Raw genomic sequence first — 17815 nt, 5'->3', positions numbered from 1 at the left:
TGTTTTTCCAGTATATTTAAAAATAAATAGAAAATAAATTAAAAAATTAAATAAAAAATATTCAAAAAACTGCAACCGCTTATCCCGTTAGGGGTCGCGGAGGGGCTGGAGCCGATCCCAGCTAACATTGGGCGAAGGCGGACAACCATTCACACTCACATTCACACCTACGGACAATTTAGAGTAAACAATTAACCTAACCTGCATGTCTTTGGACTGTGGGAGGAAGCCGGAGAACCCAGAGAAAACCCACGCTAACACAGGGAGAACATGCAAACTCCACACAGAAGGATTCGAACCTGCGACCCTCTTGCTGTGAGGTGCCAGTGCTAACCACCAAATCAAAAAAATTTATAAAAAATAAATGCAGAAATAAATAAAAAGGAAAATTAAACAGAAGAGTAAATAAATAAGGGAATTAATACAGAGGTAAATAAATAAATAAGCTAATTAAAACAGAAATATCAATATATGTCACATTTTATCAATTCATTTATGGCTACATTTATTTTTAACATTTTTGCTACATTTATGATTTTGTCAGGTTATATCCTCCCTAAACAACAGCCTGCTGCTGCTAGATACAAGATTGATGAGAGTAGTTCTACTGTAAAACCGAAGTGACCCCTTTCACATTACACATGATAACTTGTAAAGTTGAGAGTGTTGTGCTACTTTGTTTGGTTGATGATTAACTTAATGTTATCAGTACTGTGTTATCAGGTTTCGGGGAAATCACGAGTCAGAGCTTTCCTACTTTCACTTTACTTTAATTCATCAACAGTTTAAAGAAATGCTGAACTCCTCAGCTCACCACATCCTGTCTAATTTGTGAAGAGCAGACAGGAGGAGCAGACCTACAACTCCCATTGTGATCTCTGTAGTTATTGAAAGCATTTGGCAAGGCAGCACATCTACATCAGACCAGGCAGAGCTATTTCAGCACAAAGGTGAGTTTATTCAACATTGTCGTAGTTGTGTCTGTTTGTACAGTTTTATATCGGAGTTCAGATTTGAACTTGCATACTTCGAAAATTGGGTTATGTGTAGGATGAAGTAATTTTCCAAAAAGATTGATTTGACTTATTTATTTTATTTTTTTAATAAATACTTGCCCTTTCAACTTGAATGGTGATTCAAAGTATAGTATATTACAGTATTTGTCCAACTGACTTTGTCCTACAACACTTTAAAGCATGAAGAACAGATAAGATGGAGGTGGAGAACCATGACAACACAGCAGATGGAAGAGAGTCTGAAGTCAAATCTGTAATACCGTCTTGGACAAATGAAAAGGGTAATTTAAAAATTTAAAGATAAACTTTGATAAACCCTGGGGTAATGAGCTAACCAATTATTAAGTTTTTAATGCTGACCATGTGAATTCTGATATTCCAACATGACCCTGCAGTGGAGGAGTTAGAGGACAATGCAGCTGAAACCAAGGTAAAAGTAAGTTTCTTCACCTTTATTAGTTACCGTTATTACAAAACTGTATTTGTTCTCAAACAGTAATCCTGCTTTTAGCTGCGACAAACAGCTCTAGCTCACTCGGTCGGTCGGTCAACAAAAATGGTTAAGTCAAGTGTGTGGGTGTGTTCATGTCAACTGGCAAAATCTGGATGTGGCAATGAGAGGGGTCTATAACAAAAAGGTGCATAACTTCTAAATTAAGTCACGTACCACAGCCAAACTCATAAACCGTGTTTCGTAGACTCTTGTGGGAGGCATCATTGGTCTCAACAGAGAGTTCATCTTTCATTGGTGTGGGTTAGTCCTGCCCCCTATAATCAAACCACGTCCTCTTTCATAACTCATGAACCTTGAACCATGCATGCACACGCGGATGCATGCGTGTACGTGGTCACAGCTATTGCCAATTTGAGCTTGTATGAATACTTTTATTACTACTGACTTGCATTTTATTGTTGGCGTTAAAAACACCTCCCTTATCTCAAGATCTCAAAACCCATTGTAAACTCAGTGGGTCTAACCTGGAGAATTGCTGAATAAAATCACATATTTTCTCAGTGTGATCTGGTTAATGAATCTGGTGAAGCTCGACACTCAGAGAAGAATGATGAAAGCACAGGAGGAGAGTCTGAAATCACATTTGTAGAACCATCTGCGTCAAATAAGAAAGGTAATATCTTCATTATGAATTTATGATACAATAACAGATTTTAGAGATTTTCAAACACTGAAGAATAATGAAAACTTTAATCTCTGATGTCTACGATGAAAGGCTATGAATCTACAACAGGAGAAGATAATGACATTGAAAAGGTCATCACTGAAAACACACTGAAGGACACAAGTCCAACATCTCAGAGGGTTTCAACACATATTAAAGAAGGTGAGATTCACTATGTCAGATTCATTATATTTTTGTATTACCTTTCAGCAAAATGTAAAACAGAACTTTCAGTCATTCAGAATTGTCTTTTAATAATTTCTGCAGTATAACATGGTAATGTCTGGCTTTTATTTGGTTTCAGTGATACCTGAACTCACACTGGTGTTAATTGGTGACACAAATTCCATTGAGATTGGATCAAAAAACATCTTAATTGACCATGACGAGCAAACAAATGTGCAACAGTTTTCAACCAAACTGTATGATTTGTGTGGTCGGCACATTTCTGTCATTAACATGCTTGGTCTACAAAACACTGACAAATTCCCATTGAATCAGGAAATCCATGCCTTTCTCTTACTGGTACCAAATGGCCTGCATAACAGCCATTACAGTTCAGGAGTGCAGTGGTTAGAAAAAGCTTTTGGGAAAAAATCACTTGCTTGTAATGTAATGACAGTTGTGACTCATGAGTCAGATGAAACATGTGAAGGTGCATTGACAGACCTGAAAGCCAACAGCAGTTTTCTTGAAAAAAGATACCACACATGTACAAAAAGTATGATGGATGAAAGAGAGATAATAGCCCTGCTGGAGAAAATAGACGTCATGGTCTCTGAAGATGATCCATACTGCTACAGTGGAGTGATGTGTAATGAAAATAAAGGGCAGAAAGAATACCTGGATCACAAAGAAAAAAGGATGGATTCCTCAGTGTTTCAGCAAAATCAAATAGGTGAGATTGTGAATTGGTGAAGAATCTACAAAGAATTATCACCTGAATCTGCAGCTTCCTTTGGCTTTACAGTGACTTTCATCTCACAGCTGCCCGTCAGCAATTTTACTGTTTTCATTCACTCTCATAGCATTATTTTCAGCCGGTACAGGCAGCTGTTTTCTGGGGCATTCTGTGAGAAATCAATCACTTTCTGACCTCACCACTTTAGATTTGGACGTTTTTTCCCCACGTGTTAACCTATATGAGAGAGTGTTAGAACATGCTTTGATTAACCAGAATGACCAACCATTCAGGAGACGAGGGCCCCCAAATTGGTTGACCACGGCTCCTAAAGACACAGATATCAAAAATAAACATAACGGCATGGTTTTCTGATCATCTGAGAGCTAGCAAACAAGGTTATCCAAATCAATACTTTTGGTCCAAACTAAAGAAATATGCGAATTAGGTGATTTTTTCTTTTTTTGTCTTGCAAAAAAAATCCAACAAAGACTTCTTTACTTGCACGGCAGCTGGATTCTCGTAATAAGAAGATAATATTGTGTCCCTTCAACCCTGGTTTAATTGCCTCCAGAAAATAGAATTCAACACAGAAATTTAGTAAATATATAATATAATGGTTAGCTCATCCAGTGTTATTTTTAAAAAGAAATCCTGATCTTGTGCAATTTTCTTTTTCTTACATTATCCTGTAGTAGAAGATATGGAGGAGAATGCATCTGAAATCAAGGTAAAGGTAAGATTGTTTCACCTTCATTAGTGATCATCATTAAAACAGCTTTTGTTTTCGACCTATATGTACTGTAAGTCATCACATTTGAAGTCTCACCTAAATAAAGAGTTCCAAGCTTCAAAGCTGAAGTTGGGAACTCTGTATACTGTTTTACCTTGCTTTTATTTTTGCAGTACTCTGCTGTACTTGTACTCAATTGGTGCATCACTGTGTGACATTGATCTTGAGTGTTATACGTATATCTTGTTGCTGTTTTCTTGGCGTATACTACTGAAAACATTCTTAATCTCAAATGCTCTAACAAGGTGAACTAAATTAAATCCCCTGTTTTCTTAGTGTGATCCAGTGAATGGACCTGGTGATGTTGAACACTCAAAGAATGATGACAACACAGGAGGAGAGTCTGAAATCCCGTCTGTATCATCTGCAAACAATGAGAACGGTAACATTTTAATGAAAAAGAACACAAGTCCAACAACTCAGACTAGATCACTTTTTTGTTTTATGGTCATGCTTGTTGTTACATTACCCTGCAGGAGACGAGCTGGAGGAGAGTGCAGCTCAAACAGAGGTAAAGGTGAGATATTTTGGTCCTCATTAGTCATTGTCATACAGAAGCATTTCTTTTTTTTAATGCTGCCTATTTTTTCTGAAGTTATGTCAAATTGTAGCACTAACACCTGAACCTTCAGCTGAAGATTGGAGCTGTTTGAATTGTTAGTTAAGACTTGAACAGAGTTTGACTCCATGAACCATCTGGTAGGACACATGGATGAGTTGAAAACAGTTGCAGCAGAGTTTAATGTCTTCTTACTAAACTACAAACCTGCTTGCATTTAGTTTATACATATTGTTTTCTCTTCTATTTTTGGTTTTGTTGTCTCTGAATTGGTGTACCACTGTGTATTTTTGATCATGTTCTTAATCACAATGGTTAGAACCTGGTTAACTAAATGTCATATAAAATTGCCTGTTTTATTAGTGTGGTCCAGTGAATAGTGCCGAACACTCAGACAAGGATGACGAGAGCACAAGAGTGGGAGGAGAGTCTGAAATCAAATCTGTATTATCATCTGCAACCAATGAGAAAGGTACCATTTTAAAGATATTTTTCATTGTAACAGATATTTACAGTAAAATTATATTTCATATTCAATGGTGTCAATAAAATAGGGAACTAACCAACTGTGATATTTGTTGTCTTTGACCCTTCAACAGGAGAGGCTGATGGAGTTAAAGAGCTCAGCAATGAAAGCAGCAGTAACATGAGTGAGCGGTCCATGGAGGAGAGTGATGCAGAGAAGGACACAAGTTCATCATCTCAGACCGTTTCAACAGTTACCAAAGAACGTGAGAATTTCATTTTCTTTTATTGTTGTATTGCATTTCTGCAAAATCTGGATAATTATAATCAACATAAAACACATATTATGTCTATTTGGTGTAGAGGACATACATCATGTTGAACAATGCACTTTTTAATATATACAAAGAAACTATGCAGATAAATCTTCTATACTTGGAATGGTTAACTGACCCGAAACCTTTTATTTAATGCTTGATTCTACAATCTGCTTGTTGTTACATTACCCTGCAGGAGACGAGCTGGAGGACAGTGCAGCTGAAACGGAGGTAAAGGTGAGATATTGTAGACCTCAGTAGTCATTGTCATACAGCAGTGTCTTTTTTAATGATGCCTATTTTTCAGGTCAAGTTTTAGCTGAAGATTGGAGCTGTTTGCATTGTCAGTTTAGACTTGAATAGAGTTTGACTCCATGAACCATCTGGTTGGACACATGGATGAGTTGAAAATACTTGCATAAGAGTTTACTTTGTTCTCACTAAAATATTATACTGCTTGCATTTAGTGCATACTGTTTACCATTACTTTTATTTTGCTGTTGTTCTCTGAATTGGTCTACTATCGTGTGTTGTTGAATCTTCTCTCATGATTCAAACCTGATTAACTGATGTCAAATGAAATGATTTGTTTTCTTAGTGTGATCAAGTGAATGAACCTGGAGATGAAATCAAGCCTGTACAATCTGCAACCACTGAAAAAGGTAATGTTTTAATGAATACTACAATAACAGGAAAACCTATCAAGAATAGAGCTAATTCAATTGATGACATTCAAAATTGCTTAAAGTTAACATTATTAATAGAAAGAAAAATGTATGGGTTTACAAGTACATTGATCTGACCCTCTTATAATACAGTTCATTATTCTACTGCCGGTACCTTAGATACGAGTGGAAACAAGGATAAGGTAAGAAACTCTAAATTTAATTCGGGCATGAGATTTTTATGACTAGTTACTTTATATCCCATTGTGTGACATTATCATGTTCTGCATACAATACGTTTATTTTAGGGCTGTCAAAGTTAACGCGATAATAACGCATTAATGCAAAACATTTTTAACGCCACTAATTTCATTAACGCAACTTGTGATTTTTAGGTTGCAGCTAGAGTGAAAATACTGGCATCACATGAAACTAAAACATAAGGAATCCATTGGTACCAACCATGTCGTAGTGGCTTGTCGTGAAGGAGGCTGAATAATGCTCCAACTTAGGCTAAATTTTGATGAGGAGAAACTGGCATAGCCAGTATGTGAGAGATATGTGAATGAAAATGGGTTCTATGGGTACCCACAAGTCTCCCCTTTACAGACATGCCCACTTTATGATAATCACATGCAGTTTGGGGCAAATCATATTCAAGTCAGCACACTGACACACTGACAGCTGTTGTTGCCTGTTGGGCTTGAATTTGCCAAGTTATGATTGGAGCACATTTTTTTATGCTAAATTCTGTACCTGTGAGGGTTTCTGGACAATATTTGTCATTGGTTTGTGCTGTTAATTGATTTCTAATAATATATATATTTATATTCATTTGCATAAAGCAAAAATCTTGTGAGTCAAGTTTTATTTACTGCAACAGAGAAGTCGAAACCCAGAGAGGAGACCCAGACATGTGGGTGGAGGAATTTTCCAGTTTGCTAAAAGATAAGCTAACATTCGACACCATCTGTTGTCAAAACTTCAGTGACGTAAACAGTTTTGACTTTCTTAAAGAAGAGATAGAGAAAGGTCTTGAATGCGTCATAATGGAAGTAAGCAGATTCTCATTGGATAAAATGGAGGAATTCAGGATGAAGCCTGATCAAATCCTCATTGATCAGCTGTGTAACTGCTGCTGGGTAACATGCCCATTCTGTGCAGCTGTTTGTACCAACACACTGGAAGATCACAGTCCTGACAAACACAATGTCCCATTTCATCGACCTGCTGGGATCAATGGATGGCACACTAGAGACACATTGGAACTGGTCACCAATTTCTGTACAACATTAATTGCAAGTGATAGAAGTTTCTATCCGCATCATTATTCAGATAAGAGCATTCCTTATAAACTGTATCAAAGTGCTGGGGAAAAGTATGCTTCATTGTTTCACCTTCATTAGTCATCATCATTAGAACAGCTTTTGTTTTCGACCTATATGTAAGTCATCACATTTGAAGTCTCATCTGAATAAAGAGTTCCAATCTTCAAAGCTGAAGTTAGGAACTCTGTATACTGTTTTACCTTGCTTTTATTTTTGCAGTACTTTGCTGTACTTGTACTCAATTGGTGCATCACTGTGTGACATTGATCTTGAGTGTTGTACGTTTATCTTGTTGCTGTTTTCCTGGCTTACACTACTGAAAATGTTCTTAATCTCAAATGCTCTAACAAGGTGAACTAAATGAAATCCCCTGTTTCCTTAGTGTGATGCAGTGAATGGACCTGATGGTGATGAACACTCAAAGAATGATGACAACACAGGAGGAGAGTCTGAAATCACGTCTGTATCATCTGCAAACAATGAGAAAGGTAACATTTTAATGAAAAAGAACACATGTCCAACAAATCAGACTAGATTACTTTTTTGTTTTACGGTCAGTTTCTGCAAAGTCTGGATAACTTTGAATAAAAAGTTAAAATATTTTTTGTGGACAAGATTCGTCTTGTGGAAAAGGGAACTTTGTGAATCTATACATCGTTTTTGCAGATAAATCGAGTTAATCTGAAATGCTAAACTGACCAAAACCAACTTATTTTATGTTTGATACTATTATCTGCTTGTTGTTACATTACCCTGCAGGAGACGAGCTGGAGGAGAGTGCAGCTGAAACAGAGGTAAAGGTGAGATATTTTGGTCCTCAGTAGTCATTGTCATACAGAAGCATTTCTTTTTTTAATGCTACCTATTTTTTCTGAAGTTATGTCAAAATTTAGCACTAACACCTGAACCTTCAGCTGAAGATTGGAGCTGTTTGAATTGTTAGTTTAGACTTGAATAGAGTTTGACTCAACGAACCATCTGGTTGGACACATGGATGAGTTGAAAACAGTTTTAGCAGAGTTTAATTTCTTCTTACTAAATTACAAACTTGCTTGCTTTTAGTTTGTACATATTGTTTTCTCTTCTATTTTTGGTTTTGTTGTCTCTGTATTGGTATACCACTGTGTATTTTTGATCATGTTCTTAATCACAATGGTTAGAACCTGGTTAACTAAATGTCATATAAAATTGCCTGTTTTATTAGTGTGGTCCAGTGAATAGTGCCGAACACTCAGACAAGGATGAAGACAACACAAGAGTGGGAGGAGAGTCTGAAATCAAATCTGTATTATTATCTGCAACCAATGAGAAAGGTACAATTTTAAAGATATTTTTCATTGTAACAGATATTTACAGTCAAATTATATTTCATATTCAATGGTATCATTAAAATAGGGAACTAACTAACTGTGATATTTGTTGGCTTTGACCCTTCAACAGAAGAGGCTGATGGAGTTAAAGAACTCAGCAATGAAAGCAGCAGTAACATGAGTGAGCGGTCCATGGAGGAGAGTGATGCAGAGAAGGACACAAGTTCATCATCTCAGACCGTTTCAACAGTTACCAAAGAACGTGAGAATTACATTTTCTTGTATTGTTGTATTGCATTTCTGCAAAATCTTGATAATTATAATCAAAATAAAAAACATATTATGTCTATTTGGTGTAGAGGACATACATCATGTTGAACAATGCACTTTTTAATATATACAAAGAAACTATGCAGATAAATCTTCTAAACTGGGAATGGTTAACTGACCCGAAACCTTTTATTTAATGCTTGATTCTACAATCTGCTTGTTGTTACATTACCCTGCAGGAGACAAGCTGGAAGAGAGTGCAGCTGAAACAGAGGTGAAGGTGAGATATTGTAGACCTCAGTAGTCATTGTCCTACAGCAGTGTCTTTTTTAATGATGCCTATTTTTCAGGTCAAGTTTTAGCTGAAGATTGGAGCTGTTTGCATTGTCAGTTTAGACTTGAATAGAGTTTGACTCTATGAACCATCTGGTTGGACACATGGATGAGTTGAAAATACTTGCAGAAGAGTTTACTTTGTTCTCACTAAAATATTACCCTGCTTGCATTTAGTGCATACTGTTTACCATTGCTTTTATTTTGCCTCTGAATTGGTCTACTATTGGGTGTTGTTGAACTTCTCTCATGGTTCGAACCTGATAAACTGATGTTAAATGAAATTATTTGTTTTCTTAGTGTGATCCAGTGAATGAACCTGGTGATGTTGAACACTCAAAGAATGATGACGACACAACAATAGGAGGAGAATCTGAAATCAAGCCTGTACAATCTGCAACCACTGAGAAAGGTAATGTTTTAATGAATACTACAATAACAGGAAAAAAAATCAAGAATAGAGCTAATTCAGGTTATGACATTCAAAATCACTTTCAGTGAACATTATTAATAGAAAGAAAAATATATTGGTTTACAAGTACATTGGTCTGACCCTCTTAAAATACAGTTCATTATTCTACTGCAGGTACCTTAGATATGGATACGAGTGGAAACATGGATAAGGTGAGAAACTCTACATTTTATTTTTGCATGAGATTTTTATGACTAGTTACTTTATATCCCATTGTGTGACATTATCATTTTCTATATACAATGCGTTTATTTTAGGGCTGTCGAAGTTAAGTTTCATAATTTGAGCATATTTTTTATGCTAAATGCAGTACCTGTGAGGGTTTCTGGACAATATTTGTCATAGTTTTATGTTGTTAATTGATTTCTAATAATGAATATATACATATATTAGCATATTTGCCCACTCCCATGTTAATAAGAGTATTAAATAATTGACAAATCTTCCTTAAAGGGACACTATGTAAGAATCAGAAATTGCTTGTTAACAGCGACACATGTGTCCTTTAAGTCAACGAAGGTCAGCGTCCTGTCCGCGCTTGTGCTCGCTCTTCATAGACATGAACGAACATCGGTCAAAACATTGAGGCGACACATGTCAGCTAAAACCACAATATCACTCTATATTTCAGCTGCTTGGCAGTAATGTTAGCTGACCAGACGAAGGTCTCTCCATGAATCGATGCTGATACTGTGTTGTCCTGCTTCAGACTCCCGTCTTCTGCAGTGTGTAGTGTGCGCGCATGCACGTGAGAGGTGGAGCGAGTGAGAACGAGCGCGGTGTGAGTGAAGGCAAGCAGGCAGGCAGAGGAGCAGAGCAGCATCAACTGGAGCAGGGTTACGGTCTCCCCTGTTTCTCTGGCCACGGTCAGGGGGCTGGAGCAGGAAGAGATGACACTGTTTTGCAAGACGGGCTTCCCTATATAACTTTGCGGTTTTGGTGCTTCCGTGTAGTTTGTGTTGGAACAGCGTAGCCACACGCGAGCGCGCATGAGGCACCGACCCAGTTTGTACGTAAAATAAGTTACAAACAGTATCTTTAAGGTACATTTTGAACAGATAAATGTGCGATTAATTTGCAATTAATTGCGATTAACTATGGAAAATCATGTTATTAATCAGGATTAAATATTTTAATCGATTGACAGTCCTAAATGTTTATTTACTTATTTACAGCAATCAGTGGAGATTTCTGAAGAGATCAACAGGAAGAAACAATATCAAAGAGAAGCTGAAACACTGCTTGGCAGACTTCACCTTCAAGACAAAGAACAACAGAAGTTGTCACCAGCAGATTTTCTTAAAGTAGGTCCACCTGTGAAACAGGACCATGACACATCTGAGAAAGAGCTCGCTCTTACTTTTCTTCAGAGGTTGATGATGTTAGACTACAGAGCCAGATATATTCCTGTAAAACAAGACAGTCCTGAGGTGATCCATTCAAATCCTGTTCCAGTGTTTGACACTGTTGACACAGATGACGATGACTTGGAAGCTCTTTTTAACGCCAGTGTAGACTTTGATCAATCAAAACAGTCTCACGTGCATCCAATGGATGTTCAAATGGCAGTATTTCACTGCTCAGACAGCTTCTTTAAGCAGAACATGATAACAAAGCTATCACAATGTCAGTACGCCTTACCTTTGCTTGTTCCTGACCCAGTCACAATGGATATTGGCTGTCCTCTGTGGACATTCAGACAAATAAGAAAAACATGGAAGATAACTGAAATCAAAGACAATTCAAACATTGTCAAAATGAAGAGTATGCCCATCTGCAAAGCTGAGACACCCATGGTGTCATTTCTCCGCCTGGGTTCACTATCTCTGTCTAAATCTCAGCTGATGAACTCTTTGATCAACGACCGTCACAACACCTTCTTCCACAGAAACTGCGCAGGTAGCACCAAGTCTCGACATCTGATGGATGGTGTGGCAGAGATTGCCTGGTACTGCCCTGATGGACAACCCAATGATGCCTTCACTGACTGCATTGCCTTCTGTAATCTTCATGGTGATGCTCTGTCGATTGAAAAACAGCGTGACATACTGACTGACAGATCTTCAGTCAATGTTGTTCTTGTACCAACTCTGGAAAGAGGTAAACAAAGTACTACAGTTATCTCAGCCCTTCTCAAGTCTCCGAAGCCTCTCATTATTCTCATTGCTGATAATGATTGTGGTGCTGTTGAGACAAAAAGGGGAAAATACATAGTGGGTCTAAAGGACAGAAGCCATTCGGATGTTTCTGAAGAACTGAAAAAAATCATTGGAAACATTTTGTCTGGAACACATGCATCCTTCCAGCTTGAAACAATGACTGAGGTCTCTGGAATCAGAGTGGATGAAGATGATGAAGCCTGTCAAAAAGGAAAATCTGCTGCTATGAAAGTAGTGAACTTGCTTCAGGGGATGGATGTTTCAAAGATCAAAGATACATTTCTCCCTTGTCAAGGCAAGCTGTGGCATGAGTGGTGCAAAATAAACAAAGAACTGTATCACCTCAAAGGAAACATTGAGAAGGAGAAATGTGAAAAGCAACAGAAATTAAACCAAATACGACAAAAACAACACACTGCTTCCTGCAGTGAACCGATGAAGTTGTTCATTGAAAGCCTCTCATCTTTGCCATCAACAGACAAAGTCTATTTCCTGAAATGGACTCAGATCTTAATAGATGCCCTCTCCACAGACGATCTCTCTTCAATTCTCCAAAACTATGATGAAAAGTGGACTGAAGTCTTGGCTTTGAAGAAGAAGCATGACAAATCTGATCTCTTAAAGACAAAGCAAACTGAGCTCGATGAAATATCAACCAAACTACAGTCAGCAACTTTTGGCTTGGAGCACATCTTTAGAGAAATGGGACAGATCTATGAAGCCCATGCATCTCTGCAGAAACAAACAAAGATGGTACAGACTGACTGGTCTAAATACCCGGAGCTGGCTGCAGAGCTGATGATATCAGGACACCCAATGGAGCTGATGGATGGTGATGCAGGTCACGTACCTTTAACATGGATCTCTAGTCTTTTAGATGAAGTCATCAAGAAACTGGGCGACAAGAGAGTTTTTGTTTTGTCAGTTTTGGGCGTACAGAGCAGTGGAAAATCAACAATGCTGAATGCCATGTTTGGGTTACAGTTTGCAGTGAGTGCTGGCAGGTGCACCAAGGGGGCCTTCATGCAGCTGGTCAAAGTGTCAGAGGAGATCAAGGAAGACTTTCAGTTTGACTACGTCCTAGTGGTGGACACGGAAGGACTGCGTGCTCTTGAGTTGGAAGGTAACGCCACTCTTCAGCACGACAATGAACTGGCAACATTTGTTGTTGGTCTGGGAAACATGACACTGATCAACATCTTTGGAGAGAATCCAGCTGAGATGCAAGATGTTCTGCAGATTGTTGTTCAGGCTTTCATGAGGATGAAGAAAATTAAACTTTCTCCAAGTTGTGTGTTTGTTCATCAGAATGTTACAGATATTGCAGCTGCAGAGAAAAACATGGATGGAAAGAGACGGCTGCAAGAAAAATTGGACCAGATGGCCTCACTAGCAGCCAAAGAGGAGGTTTGTGATGCTGAGTGCTTCAGTGACGTCATTGCATTTGATGTGCAGAAAGATGTGAAATACTTTGCCCAGCTATGGGAGGGAAGTCCACCTATGGCTCCTCCAAATCCAGGTTATAGTGCGAGCGTCCAAGAGCTGAAGACCATCATCCTCTCTAAAGCTTCCCGGTCTGCTGGGATTACTCTCTCACAGTTCAAAAGCAAAATCCAGGACCTGTGGAAAGCCCTGATGAACGAACAGTTTGTTTTCAGTTTCAAAAACACACTTGAAATTGCAGTGTACAGAAAACTTGAGGTCCAGTATGGGAACTGGACCTGGGCCCTGAGGAGCAACATGTTGACCATTGAGATTGGGCTTCATACCCAAATTGAAAATGGAAAACTTGACAAAGTCGCGCTGAATTATCTCCATAAAGAAATGAACAAAACCTATGGAGAAATCACAAAAGCAATGACAACATACTTTGATGATGACAGAGACAAAGAAATGTTGGTTCAGTGGCGAGGACGATTCGAAAGCAAAATCAAGGAGTTTCATGATGAGCAAGTGAGAGCAGTTAAAGGAAGACTGGATGAAGTCATCCAGCAGAAGAATGCTTGTAAAAAGCTAGATGATAAGAAGACAGAGTTTGAGAACAAGCTGCTACAAAAGAGCAAAGAGCTCGCTCATCAGTTAAAGGACAAGGCAAAAGATGAAGAGGAACTTAAACAGCACTTTGACTCTGTTTGGAGTGGCTTGGTTCATGAACTAACTGCAGATACAAAACCTATTGAGGACATCAACTATGAAGAAGATCAGTCAACAATCCTTCAGGAGATTGGGTTTGAATGGCCTCTCATAGCTGAATGTGAAAGCAGTGGCAGCTACAAAAAAATATCAGAGGTTGGAGATTACAGTTATTATGTATCTCTCAGCAAGCACCAAGATGTCTTAGATACAAGCCAACAATCCAAAAATGATGAGAGGGAAAACACAAACACAAAAGGGAAAGGAAGTTATTCATGGTCAAAAGCATGGGTGTCTTTCACAACAAAACTTGGATTTGGGTCAACACAACAAATTGAAAAACATACATCAAGGAGTTTGTTATCACATGAAGAACATCAACTGATCAGATCCTTCATTGATGATGTTGAAAAGCAGTCCCTTGATGAAATCAAGAGCAAACCTGTAGCTACAAGAGGCTACAAACCAACTTACTTGCAAGAAGTGGCCAACCATGTGAAAGAAAAGGTGACTGAATTTGAACCAGAGAGGAAATATGCTCTGAAGAAGGAGTTTACAGTTGATCTCATACTGTATGTGTTTCACAGAGCAGGGGGATGGCTTTCAGAGTCCCACAAGAAATTCAAAGGGAACAACGATGCACACACTTATGTAGAAAGCGAGAAAATGCAATATTACAACATTTTCAGAAGCTTCTGCAAAGGAAACTCGTCTGCTGTTGTGCTTGGAGAACTGATCTGTGAGAAACTGAAGAGTTCCTCTGTTGAGGCCGTCTGTAACAAGACTGCCATTGATCTCGCTGGAGAGATGAGGTGTAGTTTCCCAGCATTCAGTGGGAACAGGCTGAACTTGGAGAAACACATGTTGAAGTCACTCACAGAGAAAGAGGAGTTTGATGGTTTTATCACCTACATCCAACACCCAAGGAGACAAGTTGAGACTTTCATAAAGGAGGAAGTACAGAAATACATCTTCACAGACAACAAAAATAAAGCCCAGAACATACTCAAGAAAAATGTTGAAGACATCAAAAATCTTGTGAGTCAAGCTTTATTTACTGCAACAGAGAAAGTCAAAACTCAGAGAGGAGACCTGAACATGTGGGTCGAGGAATTTTCCAGTTTGCTAAAAGATAAGCTAACATTCAAAACCATCTGTTATGAAAACTTCAGTGACATAAACAGTTTTGACTTTCTTAAAGAAGAGATAGAGAAAGGTCTTGAATCCATCATAAAGAAGATGAGCAGCCTCTCATTGGATAAGATGAAGGAATTCAGGATGAAGCCTGATCAAATCCTCATTGATCAGCTGTGTAACTGCTGCTGGGTAACGTGCCCATTCTGTGCAGCTGTTTGTATCAACACACTGAAAGATCACAGTCCTGACAAACACAATGTCCCATTTCATCGACCTGCTGGGATCAAGGGATGGCACATTGAAGGCACAGTGGAACTGGACATTGATTTCTGTACAACATCAGTTGCAAGTGATGGAAGTTTCTATCCGCGTCATGATTCAGATAAGAGCATTCCTTTTAAACTGTATCAAACTGCTGGAAAGAAGTATGCTACATGGGAGATTACTCCTGATGCATCAAAGCTGACATACTGGAAATGGTTTGTATGTCGATTTCAAAAGCAACTGGAAGACCATTATAAATTAAAATTCCAGGGCAGAGGAGAAATTCCCAGTGAGTGGAGATACCACAGTAAACAAGAAGCTATTGATAGTCTGGATGAAATGTACAACCTGTGAGTGAACCAGAAACAACCAAGCTCTACTCAAAGTAACAGAAGCCCAAAGTGTCTTTAACTGTTCAAAAGAAATCATTTTTGATTTGATTGAAGGAGTGCAACAATATCAATGATGAGGGTGAATCCTTTCAAAAATGACTGAAACAGTACCTGTTTATAATTTAATCAATAGTATTTTAGTTATTTTATGTTTAGAGATTGAGTTGCAGTAAAACATTAAGTAGTAATCATTCCTGAAAATGTCCTAAAGCAAAGGAGAACATGTGTAATTACAAATGACGTGTTTGTTAGCCATTAAAGGACGACTGTAAAAAGTATGAGACCGATAAGAATTCATCATAGGTTTTTGTTTAATTAGAAATATTTGTTTCGTTATTATTTTACAAGATGATTAAGATGCATGATTTTATTTTACTTGAATATTTAAAGGAACATTTTTTTAAAAGAAGGAATGAAGAAGTTTCTAGGTTTTCCGATATTATGGAGACATTTTCATTCCTCTAAAAACGGGAATGTAAGATATGATTTGACTTTTGTTTTTAACTTTTTGTTTTATGCGAAAATCTCATCAAACAGAAATGACATGAAACTGTAAGTTGTTTACTTTTCTAAAAAAAAGTTGATCAAGGTGCAAAATGAGTTCTGAGAAGTATATTCTTCATTAATCCAAAGATTTGTATTTTTAATACAAGATTCATGAAATGTTCTTCTCACAGTTTAAAGAGCAAATAAAGATGTAGGATGTTAAGCTGAGGCATGTTGACAGACGTGTACATAGTTTAATTCATTCAGAATAAGAAATGGCAGCCATAATTGGTTGTAATTTTAATTTTCACTTTTTTTCTATAATACAGATCTCATTAAAATGCATCATAACAGGCAACACACGTTTTGTAGTTTTGATTAAAGTTGTATATAAATATCTCTGTAATTGTATTTTTTGTAAACAATCTTTTGAGGGGTTTTGAAAGAATGTTTCAATAGATTAAGAATTAATTATAAGGTGGATGTCCTGACATTGAATTAATGAAGTGTTGATTATGAAAATGCATGAAACTTGTATTTGAGACGTGTTGAGTTACACAAAAAGGGAAAGAGTTGTGAGAAGTTGACATTATGTAAAAATGAAAGAATGGATTTTTTTTTATTGTTAACCATTTAGATATTTGTTGTCCAACTCATCTGAAAATCATTTTTACACAAACATTTTCATCGTACTATTTTTTTTTTTTTTTTCTTCAATAATTTCATGAACAATGCTTTATCTTTCTGAATTTCTTGGAGTATTCAACAATTTCTATACTTATTACTTATATTATCTCTTTTTAAATGATCTTATTACAGTTACTTTTTACTACTGCCAATATCGGAATTGTTTTTGTTGTTTGATTTATTAGACTCTTGTCATTGCTACAGTATATTGATATTCATAATTACTAACAGAAATATCTGTCTTTATGGAAAAAAATGGGATATTTTCTTTTTCTGTAATAAATCAGTCAATGGAGTTTATGCCTCGTCTGTCATTAATGAGTATTATGAGAAGACCAGATTTTCTCTTGACCCAGTCTCAAAATATGTCTAAGATCTGCCACATACTAAATCAAGTGCATTTAATTTATGTACCCCAAAATCACAAATAATGTAAATTTTGTAAGGTATTTTAAGATTTAGTCTTAGTCCTGTGATCAAAAGTTCATGTTAGTTTTATTCATAGTCAATTCATCCTTTTTTATTTTTAATTTCCTTTCACATTCATGTTCCAAATGTTGACCAATAGGAGCACAGAGGCTCCTCCATGCACGACTGTAAATATGGCTAAGCAAAGGAAGAATGATGCTGTTGGTGCTGCACGTGGGAACAATTGTTGTTTTCCTCAAAATCACAAGGTTTAGGGGAAATAGAGCTCCTTTGTAAAACAAAGGAAGAAGATGGTAAGTTATGATTGGTCTGGAACCACTGGGGGTCAGGCCTATGTTCCCTCAGCACCTATGAATTTTTTCCCATCCAAATTAGGCTCTATGTTCCCTCATCTCCATGTTCCCTCAGCATCATCCCTGGCCCATGTTAAAACCTGTCTATACCTTTTTGAGATATCGCGCTAACAATATCCGATAACAGACAGACAATCTTGCTAGTACTCGATGCCTTCAGTGGTTGGG

General features: G+C 37.4%; 1 protein-coding gene across 3 annotated transcripts in view; it reads left to right on the top strand.

Moving 5' to 3' along the window:
- LOC141780289 (interferon-induced very large GTPase 1-like) overlaps positions 1-17159 on the top strand; it is an 86163-nt gene extending 69004 nt beyond the window's left edge. The window contains exons 1-9 of one of the 3 annotated variants that reach the window (XM_074655448.1): positions 6071-6097; positions 7605-7710; positions 7982-8016; positions 8427-8535; positions 8663-8794; positions 9042-9082; positions 9436-9547; positions 9722-9759; positions 10783-17159. In XM_074655448.1, the coding sequence (XP_074511549.1) occupies positions 8710-8794; positions 9042-9082; positions 9436-9547; positions 9722-9759; positions 10783-15654 (5148 nt within the window). In that variant the 5' untranslated portion in view covers positions 6071-6097; positions 7605-7710; positions 7982-8016; positions 8427-8535; positions 8663-8709 and the 3' untranslated portion in view covers positions 15655-17159. Of the gene's footprint in view, positions 1-4164; positions 4271-4364; positions 4400-4810; positions 4920-5046; positions 5179-6070; positions 6098-7604; positions 7711-7981; positions 8023-8426; positions 8536-8662; positions 8795-9041; positions 9083-9435; positions 9548-9721; positions 9760-10782 lie in introns of those variants that run through there. The other 2 variants (XM_074655446.1, XM_074655450.1) reach the window with 2 other exon arrangements.
- The last annotated feature ends 656 nt before the right edge of the window (positions 17160-17815 follow it).

The sequence above is a fragment of the Sebastes fasciatus genome, chromosome 13, assembly GCF_043250625.1.
Source record: "Sebastes fasciatus isolate fSebFas1 chromosome 13, fSebFas1.pri, whole genome shotgun sequence".
NCBI classification, from domain to species: Eukaryota; Metazoa; Chordata; class Actinopteri; order Perciformes; family Sebastidae; genus Sebastes; species Sebastes fasciatus.
Note: the sequence above shows the minus strand (reverse complement) of the source record. Positions and strands in the feature narration are given on the sequence as shown.